Source organism: Prorops nasuta, unplaced genomic scaffold (genome assembly GCF_024137725.1).
Source record: "Prorops nasuta isolate Cenicafe-Biocafe unplaced genomic scaffold, Cenicafe_Pnas_1.2 PNAS00015, whole genome shotgun sequence".
Lineage (NCBI taxonomy): Eukaryota > Metazoa > Arthropoda > Insecta > Hymenoptera > Bethylidae > Prorops > Prorops nasuta.
This window is the reverse complement of record NW_027116812.1, coordinates 3,269,617-3,291,130: the sequence shown is the minus strand read 5'-3', so window position 1 is coordinate 3,291,130 and position 21,514 is coordinate 3,269,617. Positions and strand designations below refer to the sequence as shown.

General features: G+C 43.4%; 1 protein-coding gene across 1 annotated transcript; it reads left to right on the top strand.

The window, feature by feature from the left end:
* Nucleotides 1-965: 965 nt before the first annotated feature.
* LOC136778917 (beta-1,4-glucuronyltransferase 1) lies at nt 966-17,085 on the top strand. The gene is made up of 4 exons (XM_066736097.1): nt 966-1,273; nt 7,312-8,306; nt 8,695-8,875; nt 14,587-17,085. The coding sequence occupies exons 1-4, from the start codon at nt 1,265-1,267 to the stop codon at nt 14,791-14,793; spliced, it is 1,392 nt and encodes a 463-aa protein (XP_066592194.1). The 5' UTR covers nt 966-1,264; the 3' UTR covers nt 14,794-17,085.
* The last annotated feature ends 4,429 nt before the right edge of the window (nt 17,086-21,514 follow it).

The following is a 21,514-nucleotide window of genomic DNA, read 5'->3' as shown; positions in this document are numbered from 1 at the left end:
AGTACCAGCACCATCACCAGTACCAGCACGACTTGCCCCACGACTCTTACTTGCATAAACTACAAGAACAACATTTGCGAGAGTGCGAATTAATCGATAAGCTGCTGAAGAAAAGTTCGGCTTGTGGAACAACGAGCAGTAAAAATTAACGTCTCGTTGAAAATGTTCTACCATTTGGATTATTAGAGAGAATAGAGATATCCAGGTCCGGATGCTGTAAGGTTTTCCCGCAGCAGCCAGTAAATTGTAGTATGCCCAGGAGATTAGTCCGGTCGATGAAATATTTAAACTTAATTCCAGCGGGATAAATAATTCATCGAATGCTATCTTGGGAGCGGATGTAACCTGTAACAGGCTGGCCGGTGTATCCTTGTTGCGGCGGATGTTACCGGAGAGGCTTCATCGCGTACGTGGGTGTTGGAGGTGGAGGATGAGACGATCGTAGAGGTGGAGGTGAATGCGAATGCTACGTGAGTCCAGCCCCAGAGTAGCGACAACGCGTTCTCGCATTCATACGAAAGACATACTTATGGCACGTCCGGGAGCCCCACCGAAATACGACCTAGCCAAAATTATTTACGCTTTTTTCACTTCGCATACTAACTAAGTAGACCGCGAGCAACAAGGAGATATTCGGGCATGCGGCTTATGATTTACGTTGCGTACGCTCCTCGGGCGACTCGAGGAGGCTGCTCCTCGGCAACGTTCGTGCAAAAGAAATGGTCGGTAGGTCGAAACGACTAGGCCAGCCGCTGGCTGTTGCGAGTGTTCTCCTACCGAGCAGGAAATCGATCGGGTCTAGCGTTGCGCGCGCGCGCGTGCGAGCGCAACGCCGGAGGAAAGAGGGAGAGAGAGAGAGAGAGAGAGAGAGAGAGAGAGAGAGAGAGACTCTTCGTGTGCCATGCCTCTCTTCCTGGCGCATGAACGGCATGAACGCCGCGTTTGTCATCGTCCAGAACTAAAGCCTCGAACCGAGCAATTGTGGTGGTTGAGTGAAAATAAGCGCGCGCCTTTTTTATGGGAGCGCGAGTTCGGCTGGGCGCGCGTGTGCTTCGGAGTATAGAGAGCTGGCCTAACCCACTGGATCAGGCCTCGCTGCTTCCTCGTTGCTCGCGTTCTTCTCGGGGCGTGTGTCAAGAGAGCGAATGCCTGCCTCGCAGCGAGATTAGCCGGATGTGGAGAGTGAGCGAACCTTCGGCGAGACCCGGACGACCCGAACAACTCGAAGGATCAAGGCCTACGCTTCGTCGAGCAATTATCTTCGATGGTTCAGGTAAAGCGAGCCTCTTCTCCAACCACCTAGGCTGTCTTGGCTGTCTGACAAATTTCTCTCTACTTCTACTGCTACGTGTTGTTCAACATCAGCTGTGACCTTTGACCGGCCGCCAGACAGATGTCGCTACTCGCTTCTACCCCCATATTCGTTTCTCTCACTCTGTTTGACCTTGAGCGACCAGCAACACCGACTATCGGTACTCTGACTGAATCGATGTTTATTCCAAGTTTCTAAATTGTAATTTAATGCCTCGGAGTATCTATTTTGGTGGGGGTAATATTGCAATGGGAATGGAGTGTGGCTAATTGACCACGCTTCTGGAATTTTTATGATCATTAGCGTGAAAACTTGTAAATTTTTTACTGCAATCTTCCGTTTCTGGATTTTTCTGCAAATAGAGATAATGGGTCTATGTACGGTTTAACTCTCAAGGTTTTGGAAAGCTCCAGCGAACAATGAGAAATTATCCTTTTATCCCCTTTCTTCGTTTCTCCTCCCTTCGATCCTTTCTCCCTCTTGTCCATTTTTTTTTTTCGACCGTAATTACTCGGCGCATCTTAAACAGGCACGCTTTTTTTCTTCCACGTACGGCTTCAAATCTGTTTTGTTCGTCGTTGCTTCTTGTTACGATTATTGCCGAGAGCGGAAGAGCGAGAGAAAGGAGGGCGAGGGCATAATATTGGTAAAATGGAAATCGTTGGATAGAGTATTCAAATTTTATACGAATAACTTTTAGACAAGAGCACATTGCGAAATGGCAAAGCGACTTGTTTTACTCGGCAGAAACACATCTACTCTGTACTAGCTGCACACTAAACCATAATTCACTGGCAAATAGAGCCTCGCCGTATTGACCAATCCGAGTTACCGCACTTGAATTTTTTACGAAACTGCCAAGCCTGAGATTTTTATTCCAGCTTTCACCATTATAAGTTAAGAGCTTTTTGTAAAAAATCCTCCGCGTATTTTGCCTTTCTTTTTCTTCAGTGGCAAAAAATTAATATTACATTCTTCATGAAGTGAAAAATGTCAAGTGGTGGTGGCACGGAAGCTTGCTAATTACTTTTGAAAAGAGTTTGCGTAGTTTTTTCTTGACATGATTTGCAAGGGTCTCGCAGGTGGAAGAAGAGTCTTAGCGTTAGTGCGTTTGGATGTGGAATCTTGAAATTGTGGGCTGTGTGTCTCTAAATTTCTCACCGTTTGTGCAAAAGCAAATGCGGGCGCGTAAGAATTGAAGGAGGCGTTGATTGTGGTAAGCGTTTTAAAAAGAAGAAAGGATGATGAGAGCAAAGGGAGGTGGGGGGAGAGGGGTGCTACCACCCCAGTAGAGTAACTTAATTGCTGTAGCTCGAGTTGAGAAGAGCGAGGCTTGCTTTCCCAGCGTGCAGTTATTTTCGGACTGTTCTGGCAGAAAATATTGCTCGACGGGCGGATAGCGGTTCAGCCAGGTGGCGTGGTGCTCTCATCGAAAGCGACTAATTAGTGTTTAGTCTGTTTATGGTGCCCGAGAGCTCGGCGAGAAGCTGCTAAACGGAAACGAAAAAAGCAACTATAGCTAGACGAGAGAGCTGCTTGTCGATATACTATATACACGCACACACACATATATATATATATAGAAAGAGAGAAAGGTACTGTACATACACATCAGCATAGGCGTAGTTAAACAAAAAGTAGCAGCAGCTGGATGCTCTCGGCCTATGTATAAGGCTATAAGCTGCAAACGCGAGATCGCATCGGGTGTATCTGACAAGGTAGCAGCTGTTGCCCCTCGTTAACCGTTTACGAAGCTCGTACGGCCTTTACAAGCGTTATTCTCGGATCGGAGGTCCAGCCAGCGCTCTAAAGCTGACTTTTTTATTATTAAGCTGTCGAGAAAAAGAAAGAGCCAGCGGGAAAAAGGACCAAGAGATGGTCCTTGTCGCCATAAATCCTTCGCCGTTGCGATTAGAGGGATTTTTCCAGCGGCCGATAATACACTTGGCTTATCTCTGTTGAGAGCTTTCTCCTTCGCTATCGCGAGGAGCATCTCTTCTCAATGGGCTTTTCACTCGGCATCAACCCGTAGAGTGAGTGAGTGAGAGAGAGAGAGAGAGAGAGAGAGAGGAGTGAGGGGGTTGGGGGGTGGTTGAGGAGAATCTAAGAACTGGAGAAAGGAAAACTTGCGAAAAAGGGATGAGAGAAAGGACCTTCAAAGAATTTTCAACTATGAGCTTTTCAGAGGCATAGTCGTTGGCGGTGTCGGTGCCTCCACCGCCGCTGCCGCCACCGCCGCCGCCTCCGTTGCTGCTGTTACTACTGGATGGTGCTTCTTCGCTTACGCGCGCGGTAATGGTGCAGCGCGAGCTCGCGTTCAACGGTTCAACTGGGAGAAGAGCAACGTAATGAATGGCATTCAGTTTATTCTTGGCTAAGTTATGGCCCGACTCGGCTCCAATCGACTCAAGCCGTCTCACCACTTGCTTTCCTCAGCATCCCGCCACTCTCTCCTGGAGCACCTATAAAATAGGATTCTTCACCTAAATTCAAATGCACCCTTTCTTTTTTTTTCTCTCCTTTCAATTTTTCCACTGTGCGAGTGGTCTTCCTCCGGGGAGACCACCGTGAGAAATCTTCGTTCTGTTGGATGACGTTTATATGATGCAATAAATTGAACAATAATCTTGTACACAAATTAAATGCATACAACAAAGTATAAAAGTATTTATTATTTATGTGTCGAGCGGCCCGCGTGACGGAATTAGCGTTTTTCAGCGTATCTTTGTGGCCGCGCGTGGCCAGTGTTTTCGGCTGACCGATGGGTAACAAAAATTTTCAATCGCACGACTCGTCTATGTCAGGATTTCAACACAATCCAACGCTATGCTGAACTCCAACCAACTAGCCAGGACCGCGGAATGCGTCCCAGTCCGGAAATTGTACAATCGGACGAGCGCACGGCCCGGTTCCAAATGCCTGATTTTTCTCTTTTTTTTTTTTCCACTCTTTTCCAGCCGAAATTGTTCCTCGCTCCCCATTGGCCGTTCATTTGGCGCTCCCGCGCCAAACCGGATTTTATATCCGGATACGAGGGTCCGAGTGGAAAACTGTGTTGTTCGGGCTTCCATTGCTACTTGATTTGTTTTATGCGCGTTTTTATACGGTCGTTGCGCGCGAGAAACTCCTTGATATTGAAATTCCAGCTGATTAAATTGCGCGGCATTAGCATTAGCATTAGCATTAGCGTTGGCAGGAGCATTAGCCTCGGACGGAGGTTGGCAAGAGCAACGCGTTGGTGGCGGAGCAGCGGCAGGGTAGCGCGCTCGCTCGAGTTGCCTCAGTTGCCACTGGGAATGGTGAAACGAGCGAGGGGAAAGAAGCGTGCATCGAAGAAAATAATTAATGGAGAGAAAATTGGTCGGTTGATTAATGAGTTTAGTTGGAAAAGGATTGGTCGGTTGTTAATGCAGATTACGAGAGGGTCGGGAGAAGGGACTGTGTCTGCAATGGGGGTGGTGTGTGGCCTCCGCAGCTGGCCGTCCATCCGTGCATTGCTCGAGGAATTTCAGAGAGCTGATTCGACCGATCGAAGCTCTGCTACGGCTTCAAGGCAAACTGTCCGAAAATTCAATTGGCCAGAACGTGCAAGTTGCTGCTTTCAGGCTTTCCAGCGGGAGAACCGACCGACGAGGTACGCGCGCGGCTGGTAAAACGGTCACTGCGGTCGGCGAGTGACCTAACAAAAGCCCAAGTACACAATTTGATAATGGGTTAGCCGTGTAACCGGGCCACATTTGTACACTGGCACACGCGTCCCACAATCGGAATCACTGATAACGCTCTCTCCGGCCCTATATGTATATATATATATATATAGCATGATCAATCCTCCCCCGCCCCCTTTCTACCTACGCAAATACACACAAACGCGAGCACTTGTGTACACCTCGAGTGCACACTCCGCGATGCTTATCATCCTCGCAATTTTAAATTACAAAATACAGCAAAATTCGGACGAAGCAACGATTCTCTGAATTTTATTCAAGAGACACCTGCAATTTCAAGATTTAATTAAAAATTCTCTTCACGAATTTACTGCAGGTTACGTATCAACACCTTTCTTTATTTCGTGTCGCGGAGAATTTTTATTTACTCGAAACAAGGTTTCTACTGCTCTCTCATAGCTTTGCAATCGTCATAATATTACGGAAAAGGTCGTTGCAGCAAGTGTCGCTCGTAAAAATGATAGTCAGCCAGTGACTTGTTTCTTTCCCAGAATCACGTGAAATTATTCCTCCGGCAGCATCATAAAATTCCTTTCATATTTCCATTTGCCTATTTTTCATGTAAAATATAGAGATGATCGTGTACACTGTACATCATGCTAATTTTCTTTCAAATTAAAAAACCTACTATTTCCCCCCCCCCCCCCTCTCCCTCTGCATATATACATCATATATATCTATATATAGTATAAAACTGTGATTGTTGAATCTCGGGAAATAAGGTTCGTCGTCGTCGGAGGTTTCTGCTCGGGGGATTCCTCACGAGTCGTGTTTAGGTGACTCGACACAATAGCCACAATCCGTTTCTCCTATTTAACACCGTAATCGTGCTATTATTGCGAGTGCTGCGGACCGTGGTATCTTCTGTTTCCCAGCTACTATACCAGAGGTGTACTTTCCTCAGCATCCCACGTAGTAATACAACGCCGGATCGTGATCGTTCGGATAGCAGTGGTACACTCAATAAGAGAAATCTTGCGGATGCTGGACTCACGCTCGATTTCATTAGCAAATTCCCCTCTCGGCCATTGAGTTATTACCCCTCGAACAAACTTCTTATCTCTCTGCTTACAGAGTCCTCGACTCGTGGCTGGTCGGCTGCAAGTTTGTTTATTGTCCTATGTATACACACGTATACAGTATATACATATATATAGATATAGAGCATGGTGTGTATCAAGACAGGCCATTGTTCTGGCGCGTACATTAAACCGGAGGTCCTACGCGAAACTTCGTCGAGATGATTTTTGTCCCAAAGCCAAACAACAAGAAGCTACCAATGGAGGAGTAATTAGCGAGCTAAAATCCTCCCCCGCTGACACAACGCTTATCTCTCATACACTTGGCGCCCTCCACTCCTCTCCAATGAACTTTCTTCTTCTAGTCTTTTCTACTTCCCCCCCCCCCCCCCCCTCCTATCCCTCTTCTCGATAGTTTCTTCTCTCTAAATCAGTCTCGCGAGATTTTTTCTCATATCAACGCTTATCTCTCATACACTGGACGACCCGCACTATTCCTCTTCAATGAACTTTCTCCTTATAGTCTTCTTCACCCCCTCCCCCCTCCCCCTTCTCAATGGCTTCTTCGCTATTAATCAGTCTCGCGAGATTTTTTCCTATATCGACTTTTATCTCTTTTACACTGGACGACCTGCACCGTTCCTCTTCAATGAACTTTCTCCTTCTAGTCTTCTTCACCCCTCCCTCCCCCCCACCCTTCAATCGTTTCTTCCTTCTAAATCAGCCTCGCGAGATTTTTTTCCTATATCAACGCTTATCTGTCGTACACTGGACTACCTGCACCATTCCTCTTCAATGAACTCTCTCTTCTTCTTCGGTCTCCTCTCCCCCCAGACCGTTACTACGCTGTAAATCAGCCTCGCGAGATTTGTTCCCATATGAACCTTTACCTCTTATACACCGGAGGACGATACGCGCTATATTCCTCCTCAATGAACTTTCGCCTTCTATGCTCTTCTCTTTATATAGCACTTCTCGATCGTTCCTTCGCTCTTAATCAAGCTCGCGAGATTTTTTCCTACATTCTTCATTATATTTCTCATATAGTGTATAGTTTGTATTTTGCCTCGCCACAGCTATCCTTTTACATTTACGAGCTCCATCTCGTAAAGAGAATGCTTCCGTCAAAAGTTTATCGCTTTTTATTATGTTCACGAAAAAGTATTTTATAGCGGAGCTTCCGGTTGGCGGAGCACAGCCCATTATACATTTTATTGCACGTTAACCCGACAAGCGATATTTCATTTTTCAGCTGGGATGCCGCCTATGGAACCTGAGCTTCACCAGCGTCATAGTAGTGGTGCTGTCGAATATTCTGCTGGCGTTTCTGCTCTTGCAATCGGATAGCTGTACACCGAGCGTAGCGCCAAGGGAGCAGGAAGCTGCAGCGGTGGGTTTGGCTGCAGTGACCGAATGGGGAATCGCCCCCATCTTCAAGGATCAGCAGCAGCAGCAGCAGCCTGAGGAATGCACCACGCAGGATTACGAGCCGTCCGCTGATGCTTCCCTCCTCAGGATGGATGTGCGACTGGGTAGATGGGACGCCAGGAGATTGTACAAGAGCTTCGACAATGTCCTCGTTGGCTCGAGATACCTCGAAATATCAAGAGAGCACAGGGTGTGCTTGGCCACGCAAACCTCCGTTGAGAAACTGCACTCGTTGGTCCAGGTTGGTCATCAGTGGACAGGGCCATTATCAGTCGCAGTATTCGCTGCAGGGGACGACGAATTCGACCTCCTCCAAAAGTACCTGTATTACTTGAGAAAGTGTTACAAAGCCATCAGAGAGAGAGTCAGCTTCTCGATAACTACACCGAAGAGCAGACCGCTCAAAAAGCAGCCAAAACCCTTCGAGATACCCCAACTGATCGATTGTGCCAAACCGGAAGCCACTCTTAACGACCTCGTGGCTAAGATACCGAACGAGCAAACCAGCTGGAGGATACGTAACGTTTATCCTCAGAACCACATGAGGAACCTAGCGAGAAAGAATTGTCAAACTGACTATGTATTTCTTACCGATGTTGATATAGTACCCAGTTACAACCTCACTGTTTTCTTGAACGAATTCCTCCGACTGGACGACTGCGACAAATGCGCCTACGTCATACCGACCTACGAGATAGACTCTCGAGTGAATTTTCCTCAAAACAAATCAGAACTGATTCGACTGGCTAAAAAGGGCCTGGCTCGTCCCTTTCACCAGAAAGTCTTTATTCATAATCAATTCGCAACGAATTTCAGTAGGTAAGCGTGTAGTTGCTATATATGAATTTTTCAAAATTTAAGTATCATCCTCGCATTTACACAGCACCCTGTAGCAAGTACTGTACACACAGGGTCCACCGGTTGAAAAATTCCAAAGTATGGATCCGAGAAGACTTATATCTCCATAATCATTATGATTATAAAAATTTTGCACAAGATGTTTCCAAATGCAAATAACGAAACATTTCTAAAGGATCTTATAAAAACTCTTAATATATACAATTTCATAATTATACACGTGTATAATTGCACCCATTCTCTGAATCTTTTGATCGATAGACCCTGTACAAACCGTTCCAGGCCTGGCTCCTTATACTCGTTACACAACAAGTATTTAGTTTCTTTTATAAATTTCGGTTGCTTACAGATGGGTGCTAGATGCAACGCCGAGCCATAAGAATTACGAGAACGTGAGGACTGGTCGAGTTTACGTCAGTCACGACGTGACCAATTTCGAGTTCCTTTACGAGCCCTTTTACGTGGCTAAAGACGTCGTACCTCCACACGACGAAAGATTTATGGGATACGGATATACGAGAAATACGCAGGTACCTGAATGTCGTACACGTATTCGGTAATTTCGTCAATGTCAATGAAAGAGTGTGGAGAAGAGGAAGAAATTGAATTAGCCATCTCCGGTACGTACGTAGCGTATACCAAATGCGTATATGTGGCAGAGGGTAAAGAGGAGAGAAAATCTCGAGTCGTCTTTTGTAGCTGGGTATAGTTGGTCGGAGGTGGGTGGAGAAACAGCAGCAACAGCTTCAACAGCATCAGCACCAGCAGCATCAGCAGGTTATTACGTTTGTTGCTGAAGAACGTGCATAGGTCTGTGTGTGCGCACCACTGCAAGGAGGTTGGAGGATAACGCGCTACGTAGGTAGATACACGCACGTTGCATCGCGTTCCTGTTTTTCCCAAAGAAGCGACGTTCCCGTCGGAGATCCGTCGAGTGGAAATAACGAAATTCCATGATGCGCGGTGAAAATCCGGGCGCGACCTAGCTCGGTCGGTTAGTGTGTGTTCGTAAAACGAAGTATGCTGTAGAAGCGGCAATAAAATAGGCGTAAATCTACGTAGCGCCCGTCACGGCCGATGCACAGCTCCTCTGTATATGTATTGGTGGCTATGTACCACCGTGTACATGAGGTATATACTATAGAATATAGTATATGGAAGGTTACCCCTGTGCTTTCCGGGGCGAAGGCCACCCTGCTCAACCAACGAACGACACATTTACGAATACACACGGTACATTGGTATTCGCGCGCGTCTCTCCTCTCTCTCTCTCTCTCTCTCTGCGGTTCGTTCGCGTAACATCTATTCCCTCGGGAGGAATGAGAATAGATATCGTTCGCATTTTCCCACCAGCATCCACCAACCCACCGCCATTCTTGACATCTCGCACCGACCGTGCTTTGCTTCGCTCGTTAATCGTTAAATAAATCCTGTTATAACGTAATTTACTCGGTAACCTTGGAGAACGTCGTGTTTATTTTTCGATCAATCCTCCATAGAGCTGCTGCTTCCTTACTCTGTGTATGCTATATATATATATATATATATATATATGTAAGAAGCGATTGTTGCGAAAGCACAAAGCGTCTCAAGGGGAGTAAAGTGGTGGAATGAGGGGGAGCTTATCGATCTGTCATTGTAATTCAAGCCGGGCGGCAAACTTTCTTCATTGTTGTATTTAGCGAACTTGCCAATCAATCGCGGCACCAGCCGACAGGATGCTATCTAATCGACGCGATCCGATTGATTCCGGTCGATGCCCGGTCCGACGCGCGGTCATTCAACGAATCACACGGCACCGTTGCTACGGGGAGAGCTATCGTTTTCGGTTTTCGTTCGCTCGTTGCCCCGTTCGTTCGTTCTACGTCACTTCGTTAGTACGACAAGTCGATTTGCCGTTCTATTAAATTTAAGTCTCGGCCGCATCACGCGTTTCATCCAACTCCTGTATATATATATATAGTTGTGTATAGAGGGTGTAACAGTGATATATGCGACGGAAATATAATAAGCTATGCGGAATATTGTTTTGAATATTATTTGTTAACAACTTTTTGCAATCCAGTTTGATTCCTGCTTTCTGAAAGATAATATTTTCAGTAATTAAAAAGATGATTGTATATATAGTTTCTTTTTAAGTATAAGTGAAGGTGGTTGTAACCAAGTTTGTTTATGTTTGAAATAACTCGATTAAGCAAGAGTTCCGTTTTTTGCGTTTTTTCTTCATCTTGATTGAGAGAAGTACCAGATTGATGTAAGAGAAAAATTGCGGTTTTCAGATTTGGTACCAATTTGAGAATTATAATTCCTTTTGTACAGAACTTATACTTTGCCTTGCAAAATTCCTTTGTGGTTCTTGAAAGAAATGAAAAAACCAAAATGCTCGCTGGATTTATTTAAAATGTAATCAAACCTTTTTGCATTGTTTACAGAGAGAGTAATGTAATTTTTTAAATTATGCCAAAAATTGGCTTTCAGGAAGCTAGGATTAACCGTAAGAGCAAACATTTGTTAAGAAAAAATGTTTATAATCAAATTCAACAGAAACCTGTAAATTTTGTTGAATATCACTGTTACACCCTGTATATACAGGGCGCGATAATGATTTTCTATACTTTGATTACATCTTCATCATTTGTATGTACAAATATGAAAAACTATTTTATGAAAGATGACCCTGAAACTAGATCTCTGCTTAGGTAAACACTGTTTGTATCGTAATATTTCCCCTTCTGTACCACGCAAATATAACATTTTTTAATATTTCCAGAAATGACGTAGCCATTCAAAGTAAACAAAGTTCTCCTACCAGCATGTACATTACACCCCAACTGACTATTCAACGAAGAACCTTCTTCAGCGCGATTTTCGACGAAAATCCTCGGCAAAAGATTATAACGAGCGTCCGCTTCGGTTATTTAGCAGTTAAACGAAAACTGAGAAAGGGAGAGAAAAGTTTTGGAGAGGGCAGCAATTTTGCATTCTTTCATCTCCCCTTCGAGGCGAGGAATAACGGCGGGAATGTAAGATAAGTGGTCGAGGCTGGCTCCATACGGTAGGATGCCTTATTCACGGGGATTTACACCGACGTGCGATCGCATAAAGCTCAATTATCAGATTTCCAGCAGCTGGCGCGTTTCTGAGCGTCTAAAATCTCAGGTTGAAAAAGTTATGCGAGAACTGCCGCTGCAGGTAGGCTCGCTCGACGGATAATATGCCGCGGCACGTATCGCAGCGATTCTCTAATTTCTTCCAAGAAAGTCCGCAATTGATTTACAAAGCGATTCGGAGATTTCGGAAGCAATTACGTCAGTACGGTGTGGATGTACAATTATAGTGGCTGAGCACAAAGGAGATTGCATCCTGTAATCCGTAAACACTAATGAGCACAGATGAGGAAGATGCTTGGTCGAGGTTTGCGAAGGATATATTCTCGAAAATCTTGATTCGCTAGTGGTGGATCCTATAAACAAAGAGGGACTGGTCCTTGACAACACTGTGACTTCTGGAGCAGCAATAGCAGCAGAAACGACATACACTGTAGTATAGCATAGTACACACGTATATATATATATATATATACATATAAGGATTGCGCGCAAGGATTGAGGAGGTCTTCAATTTCAAAGGCCTGTCTAGTCTAGCCCCGTAGTCCCTGAATTTCTAATGGTCGAATGCCACGAGCTTCTGTTACAAGGAGCTCGCGTGTTTACTCAGGAAACGTAACGCTCGCTGAAGGAAGACTCCAAAGTAAAGGTCTTTGGCCCATTTGCTCGTTCCACTGTCAAACGGCTTAAAAAGCACGGCGCGCCATCTACTATACGCGGGACTATGAAGCTCTAGCGTTTGTCGAGAGCTTATAGTACACCTACCTGCCGCGATCGAATAAACGACAGCTGGATAATACATCGCGGTCTCATCAGTAATGACGAAGCGTGAAATTAGCCCGAACATACACACATTTCCCCCAGGAGCAGGTCCGCCAATTGCTCCCGTAAGTCCAATTCCCTTTATGAGTGGAATGCAGCAGTGTACTCGTCCCGTCATACGCATACGTGTTCTCTCCATTGTCGAATGCATCAATTTACCGCTCCATATACCGCCTTCTTGTCCTCCTGATCTGTGAAATTGTCCATAATTCCAATGTTCCTCCATTAATTCCCTTTTTTTCCATTTTTCAAACGCAGGAATCTTCACTTCGTGTATATATACATGTGAACTCCCTTTACGAGTGGAATGCACCAGGGTACTCGTCCCATCATATGCATACGTGTTTTCCAGTGTCGAATGCATCAATTTACCGCTCCATGTATCCCCTTACTGTCCTTTTGATTTATGAATTTGTTGATAATTTTAATATTCCTTTTTTTTTATTTTTCAAACACATAGGAATCTTTAAATTTCATTTATGTGTGGAATGCAGCAGCGTATTTGTTCCACTATACGCATACGTGTTTTCCAATGTCGAATTCATTAATTTACCGCTCCATATATCCCTTTAATGTCCTTTTGATTTTTGATTTTCGTAATATAATTCTAATTTTCTTTTTTTTTTCCTTTTTCGAACATAGGAATCTTTAACTTTTTTCTTTATGAGATGCGAGTACAGCTGTGTATTCGTCCTTATTATACGCGTATATGTGTTTCGCAGTAAATGACATATAATTTACCTCTCCATATACTTTTTTGCTGTTTTCCTGATGTTCTAAAAAAAAAACTTGCAAAATTGTTCAATCCGTTAACCTATTTATAATACCAATAAACTAAATTGGTTTATATTATAATTAATACACTAAATAACGAATCAGTTACAATATTCATAAATTTTAATTTATTGCAATTAATAATAATTGTTAATAGGTTAAAACATTATTTCGAGTATAGTCTATGAAATTGTTAATAATTTTAATTTTACTCAATTAACTTCTTCTGGTTTTTTTCTTTTTCAAATACAGGAGTCTTTAATTTCTCTTTATATGAATAGAACGCAGCAGTGTACTCGTTCCATCATATGCATATGTATTTTTTAGTATCGAATATATAAATTTATCATTCCACATGCCTCTCGTTGTCTTCCTGATCCACGAAACTGTTGATAACTCCAATATCACTAATTTCTTCTCTTTTTTCCGCATATAACAAACACAAGAATCTTCATCTTATGTATATGTATGTGAACGGTTTATTTCATTCCCATTACCTCGAATAAATTTTCAGTGCTTCTGATGAAGAGGCAATAGTAGCAGCTGGAGCTGTTTGAGTTTTGACTCCTTTGATGAAAACTGAGCGAAGGCAAAGCAATTAGAGCGTATCTTGTATGCACGTATACCGTCATTGTTACGATTATTCGCCAAGGTGCATTCAAGAAAGATATAGACAGAGAGATGGGGGGAGAGAGAGAGAGAGAGAGAGAGAGAGAGAATAGTGTAGTCTGCGTGAGTTGTCAACTTTGACCTGTCCTAGATGGCATTCCAGCATTTTGATTATACAAGCTCCCCCCTCTCCTTTTGTTAAATCAATGTAGCAATGGTTATATACTCGTGACTACATATTGGAGTTTCCTAGATGTGCAGGGGAAAATTAATATGGTAGATTGAAAGGAGACTGTGGGGAGCAGGAGTGAGAGAGGTTAGTTGTCGTTCCGCACGTCCTTCACCTATCATTTCGCTGGATTTTCTCCATGGCATGAGAAAGTTTCGATGCGAATTTCGTGATCGATCGTGTCACACGCGAATTTCAGTCAGCACCAGTCGCGTCGACAAAGTCGACTGCCAATTCTACCCATGATGATTCTCTCCTTCTTCCTTTTTCACTTTTTTCCCCTCTTTTTACTTAGAGTTTCGCAAGGCCGTTCCTTCCAACTCCGTTCGTCGAGTGCTAAAGATTATAGCTACAGTGCCTAATAAAACTTTTACTCACAACTGTAAGGAGACTTTACGCCCCTGTAAACCTTTCGCGCGTTTATTGCAATTTTTCCACCACCGTTTCCACCATAAGTCCAACGGTGTGATAAGACAGCTCCACCGATGGTCCCTACCAACTTCTTATACAACTTTTAAAGCCTGTCCGACTCGATCTACTTTCCTCCAGCTATATGCTAGAAAAATAAAGAAACAGTCACACTTTGCGCTCTTTTTCAGCGACGGAGAAAGCAGCAGCCATTTTTAATTGTTTAATTTCACTGATTTTATCGATAGCCTCAAGACATTGAATCATGCAAAGTTTTTCGTTCGATTCGCAGGTTTACGAGATGTACGTGGCGGGGTATCAGTTCAAGGTGCTCTCACCAATCTTCACGGGACACTGGGGCTTGCAGACGAGAAAGAGCAGGCCAGCCTGGCGAGAGCGACAAAACAGTGCCAACAGGAAGCATTTCGAGACCTTCAAGAAGGAGGTCTTCGCGCGGTACATGAGGGACCCCTTGAAGATGATCAAACGTCAAAACTGACGCAGGGCCCATCGAAGATCGCGCCGGCTCAAATAATTCAGGTGGCGATCGATCTTTGAGCAAAATTGTAATCATTCGCCGATCATCGCGTTCAGCGGAACGAAACTCGAGGAGATTGCATCTCTGTTTGTTCGCTCGAATGACTGGTTTATAGCGTATACAGGGTGTAAAACTTTGTTTCCGCCACAGTTTAACGATACATTCTTGAGACAATTATAAAGAAAAAAGTCTTATAACATTTTGTTCTATCGCCTCTCCTTTTCGAGATATTCCTCTTTTGAATCAACCAATAGCGTGTCACGTGACGTATTTGAACACGTGACGGCGCGAGAGTGCTACAGTTTATCAAAACAAAGAATAATTAAAAAATGAAAGGTGATAGATGAGAATTTCGTAAAACTTTTTCATTTATAATTATTCGAGGAATCTGCGTGTCCGGTGGATAGAGCTTCACACCCTGTACAGACTGGTCAATTTGTTTTCAATCGAGGCAATACAACGGTAGCCGCACACGGGGCTGTGCTTAGTTAGAGAGCATTCGCGAGCGAATGACGATAATAAAGCGAAGAAATTTTTTTATTCTATGCAAAGTTTTTACTGCACGCCTTTAATAAAATATCATTTTCGTCCTGCGTTACGATATAACGAGCATAAAATCTCGTTTGAATTTTATTTGGCGTTTGTACTTTCGTATTAGCAAAATCACGCGTCGACTTTCAAAAGCAGTAAACGCACGTTAGCGTTAGCACCGGTTCGTGATTATGTTGCACGGTGAACGGTTCAGGTGAACTCTTAAGTCCCGAGGTAAGCCTGTTCTTCTGCCACTCTTGATCGTTCCAGTTTAGTAAAGTCTGTTTACGAGCGCCGTATCTCGTTATGGAAAGCCTAGAAGAAACGTGCAAGGTGCAAGCTAGAGGATTCCACCTTTACTGCTCTACATAGATCTCCTTGCTAATATATATATATATATATATATATATATATACGTATGTATGTGTATATACACCACTGCGAGACTTGATGCTGGAAACCCCTGCCCCGAGACGTATCAGCCATTTTAAGAAATCTTGAAGCTTTGAAGAATTAATAACTTCGGGCTAACTTTATTATACGTCAGAGAAATTTGCCTGTGTCTTGGGGCGACAGCTTTTATATCGATGTGTGTTGGGAGATTGAAGAAGATGAAGAAGTCCAGGCTGCAGACCAGCATGAGAAGACGGGCTAGCGAGAAAAAGAAGAGGAAGAAGACGAGCAGGAAAAGTTGTTGTGGCCGTAAGAAACGTTCGATATTGTGCATGTGGAAAAAACGGCAATCGTATACAGGCGTACTGGTTTAAAGTACAACGCACAAAGTTAGTTTGACGGTAACTACCAAAGTTATATACTGAGCTCTGAGCCCCGGGCTAAAACTTTGTAATCACCCTTTACATTGGTCCTGGAAGAAGTGTTTTCAACCAAAATGAGATGCAAAGTTTGCACGGGTGGCGCTTCTTCTTTTGTTTTAGCTCTATAATGTCGTCAAGACGTGCTTAAATACCCATTATAATCATACAAACCATGCTAATACACTGACTTAGTGCCTCTAGTTTACCCCTGCACTCTATTTTTCGTCACTTTGCTTGCTCCTCGAATCTTCGGAATTTTCGAATATCGGATAATTTTACAATTAAGTAAGAGCGTCAGTCTCGTAATTATTTATCGTCCTAATGACAAATTGTACTATCTATCGATTAGACTTATCATTGGCCAATATTGCAAATGCCAAAGAGGGTATCGTCGAAGGTCACACTGTCCTGAAATATTCCTATCAAATGAAGTTTTTATACTTACGTCCATGAGCGATTGTTCAATAGATCAAATTGTACATAATGAAATGCCATTAACAGTATTTATCCGAAAGCATAAACCTTACACGCTATATCGGGATCGTGAAAATGTCCACGAACTCACGTATAATGTGCTCAAATCGATTATCTCATCGTTGTTGATAGCGAATGTGTGTAAGGTTCGGTTTGTTTCATGCTCTTTTTCCTTTTTTTGAGGAAAGAGAAGAAATGGAAAAAAATATAACATTGTGCTTTGTTATTTAATCGCGAATAATGTTTATGTTGGATGAATGTTGCATACACACGAAAATGTAAATAATTATACAAAGTACGAAAAGAGATTTGGGAAATATAATATATACGAAAGGCTTCGAAGGAGCTTTATCGATTGCTTGATTATTTCTATTCTCGATAAATGACGTCCCTTTAATTCCAGCGGCGTTATAAGATAGTTGGTTGGCCAACGCCAACTACCCACACAGCGTGGCTAACGGGAGTAGCTCTCCGGTTCTATGCGACGTTGCCTAATACGAGAAGCAGACTAATCCTGTCTAATCTTGAATAATCTCAACTAATCTGTTGCAATCTAACGGATGCTTTCAGCCCGCGATGCGAGCCGCTTCACGGAATAGATTTGCTTTCAATTATACCTGCATAAGTATTTTTTGCGCTGATATAACGGACTTTCTGCAATTTTATTCTCATCGATCAAAGTCCGAACACATCTTTCCTCGGAAAAAGAAGAAAAATCCAAACGTATAACGTTAATTACGAAATAATTCACGACACAGAGCTGTATTTATATACAAATTCGATTAAATTAAAGCATAAATCAAACGGGAGCAATTAATCGGAAATGTTGAAATCGAAGAACCCGGCAGAAAGGTAAGTTTTCTCCAATGGTCAATTACGCAATTCTGACGGATGACTGTGAGTTAAGGACTTTGGAGAATTGTGCATATTCACCAGACTGATGGAGAAGATCGTTCCCGAACGTTTTCCGCTTTCATTCATGAGCGCGCACCGGAAGGATTCACAGTGGAGGTTTCCTTTCTGCTCCTCGCGAATTCCGAGTGTCAAATATTTGCCATGCCGCCGAGGGATCGCCGTTCTCCCGGCCAGGATTGCATGCGGGGATATGCGGGTAATCAAAAGTTCAATGCTAGCTAGTCGTCATTCTCAAAGCGGAAGAAGAAGAAGGAGAAGAAGTAGGAGCAGAAGGAGGGGGTGAAGCGGGGGGTAGGAGAGCTGCTACGAGAGTGAATCACTGCGGGACGTGGTTGGTGTGCCAGCTGCATGAGGCAACTCTAAGGAGAATCGTTATGTAATTGATAGGAGTGTTTGTTCGCGTTTGTAAATACCATTCCATTAGTGCTTTCGTGAGGCTGAACTACGCGAACTTGAGCGGAGTGCGTCCAAAGTTTTCAGCTTTCTCCACTCGTGGAAATCATCTCCCAAAACGCCTCGCAACTCGTTACCCCATGTTAATATTCACCCCTTCTCAGTGTACCCCCACCCTCCTTTCCCCATTTCCTCTTGCAATTACAATCAATCGAATTAATCGTTGTCCCCCTTAACAATGTCATCAAAATTACAGCGAGTCCTCGACAAGGTCGTTTTTCAGGTCGAAGCCGAGGATAGATGTTTCCAATTTTGGGATCTACAAGGGAGAGCGCTGATGCAATTCGCCGTGTCCGCATCTTGAAGCACGTAGGGGCTTGAGATAGCTGGTTGTACGTGGAGCGAGTTAACACGAATACAACCATTCCGGTTACCGTTCAGCCATGGATCCATAATTCTCCGAGTGCGAGCTAGCCGGTTAATTTAGTAATTGCCGAAAAGTCAAGAGAACAACGCTCCCGCGTTTCACTATTGTTACACACAACGATAGCGCCTAATGTAAATTCTTACACTTCTATGCAACGCGTATCTCTGCGACTACGTAGAAATTTAATTAGAGTGTGCATATACTAACGAAGAATGTGTATACATTGGACACTCTCGCGACTGACCCTTTGTAAACGTACCGATGAGTAAACAAAGTTAAAATTAAAGGTAGACCGTCTAGTTAGCAAACAGACTTTTGTAATAAAATTAGCCTGATGCGTTGCATCGTTAATTTATAGCCTCGAATAAAATTCTCTAGAATTGCATTATTTTCTTTTTTTTTTAAAGTGTCGTATAAAGTTTGTTACGAGTTTAATAAATTTGTTTAACGCGTGTTATTCAATTGAGATACTGGACCCGATTCGTTCCTAGCGTTGTGTCTATCTTATGGTCCAAGCTGTCGATTTTTTACGAGTTAGAGCCGCGTCCAATTGAGTTTCGTGCGACGAGCTGACGGTTGGCTTTAAGGCGCGTTTACAATTGCACCTTTCGCTTGAGTGAAACGTGCTGGGGCAGTAACGTGGTTGTTTATAGCTCGTTTGTTCGTCGACGTATCTGGAACGATTGGCTTGTTGATTTTTAAATGTTTTATCAAAGAAATTTTAAGGTGGATGCAGATGTATAACAAAACAGCGTAACGTATAACTGCACTGTGCTTAGATTCATATCAAGCTTTTCATTGTTATTGTGGTATGGAGTGTGTACGAAATGTAGTCTAGATTTGATACAAGATGATTCTACGTGTTGAGCTGTTCCCTTACAAACCTGGATCTACCCTAAAGGTGGATGTAGACGTGTAACAAAACAGTGTAATATAACTGTATTGTTCTTGTGTTTCATATAAAGCTTTTCATTATCATTATGTTATAGAATGCCTATGAAATACCATTCGGACTTGAACAAGATGAGGTTACGTGCTGAATTGTTCTCTTGCAAAGCTGGATTCACCCTCAAGGTGATGAAAACACGTAACAAAATAGTGGAATACACCTGTATTGTGCTTGGTTTCATACGAAGCTTTTCATTATGATTATGTTACACTATATTTGTGAAATGTCATCCAAATTGAATACAAGACTATTGCAAGTCTGAACGAACCTTGAAGACGAACTCAGATTCGCAACAGAACAGCGTCGTGTAGCTTTATCGCCTATCAAATCTGGACGGCACTCCATAGCACAATGGAAATAAAAAGCTTGATACGCGTGAATAAGCAAAACACATAGCTACGTTACGTTGATCCGTTGCGTGCCTGGATCCAACTTGAAGACACGCAACACAGCAGCGCAACGTAACCATATCGCGCATCAAGTTTGGATGGCATTTCATATATGCATTCGGTAAGATAATAGAAATAAAAAGTTTGTAATTTATTCGCTACTAAACACAGGACATTACGTTACACTAATCTGCCGAGGTGACTCCAGGGATGTAATGGTGCAGTGTACGCGTGTAACGTAACTTTACATCAAGTCTGGACGACACTTCGTACGGTACTCGGTAATATATTGACAATAAAGAGCCTGATACACACGACTAAGCGCAATATAGTTACGTATTACATTCTCCCGTTACACGTCCGGATGCACTTTTAGCCGAAGGCTTTCGAATCGCCTCGTGTATCTCAATGTTACACCTTTCGCTAAAAAGTAACGAGCGCTGGTAGGTTGCCGGTGCAAACGCACCTTTAAGTCGTGTCCCGTGGGCGCGTTTGGACGCTGCGTCGCGACGCAGCCATATCTCTCTCGCTGTACTCACTACTCACCACTTACCTCTCACCACTACCCACCACTCACGTTTGTGCATGTCCGGTATAGGGTACAGCGTGCCCCGCCGGCTCACAAGTACCACGATGGATTATGCGGCTAATTTCTAAAGTGCTCCGGAGGACCTCTAAATTATGCGCCACTATCCTTAATGCGTTCGACTCACATCGATCCTTCCACCCCTTCCCCCCACCTCATCTCCCACCACCGCCGCGCCGCAGCTAAAATGCACCAAACAATTTCATGCATCCTCATTTGCATCATTGGTCGCCCCCCCCCCCCTCTACCCACTCCCACAATCTCATTTATTTCCATCAACCCACACATATCGACAGCGTATCTAATTCTGGCATACGAACGCTTCTACACTCTTTCGCAAAAATTCCAAAATAAAACAATGGCGTATTAAACGTATTAATCCCAGCTACGCCAAATCGCCGCTTATATTTGGACTTTTTCATTAAACTTTCAATCCATGCACTTTTCGGCTCTCCCCCCCCCCCCCTCTTGCATATTCCCTTCAACCACCCACTGTTATTGCATTAAACCCTCGGTTTTTATTTCAGTAGAAAAAATTCGTTCCTTCGCAGGAGACTGGTTAAATGAATTTCGAGTTGCTTACTTTTGACCGGAGTTTCAGGAATAGCAAAGTGATGCACCTCGATGGAAAGTTTTCTGCGTGAATCGGAGAGGAGAAACAGACAGAGATTCAGCATAAGCAAACAGATATTGGACCAACTGTTGGATCACCTCGGTACAGGGCCAGAGGATTTTGGATTGTGTGCGGTTGGCCGAATGTAAATCTTGAAGGAAAAGAGAGGCAGAGGTAGCCAGCTTGCATTTCCGTTCTATACCGCAGCTTCGTATCGTGTCGTGTCGCATTGTGTCGCGTGGTACCGGAGTGTCGTGTCTCACCGTATTAGCTAAAACTGTATAGGGAATGTGTATCCTCGATTCACTTACATTTGGTAAAACCTTGCGACAGAAACGGGTTGCTATATATAAGAACTCCTTCTCTTCTGTATTTATACACACATATATATATATATATATATATATATATAGTGCAGTGTGCAACATTGTAAGAATGACTGGTCGAATCAAGTATTTCAAAGATTGCTCTATAATAAATAGATGAATTTTAGAAAAATGCAATTCATTCTTTTCATTCCTCCATACCTTTCTTCGTTGGTTTTTCATTGGGAAGCAACATGGAATATATACTCTCACAGGCATTTCCCC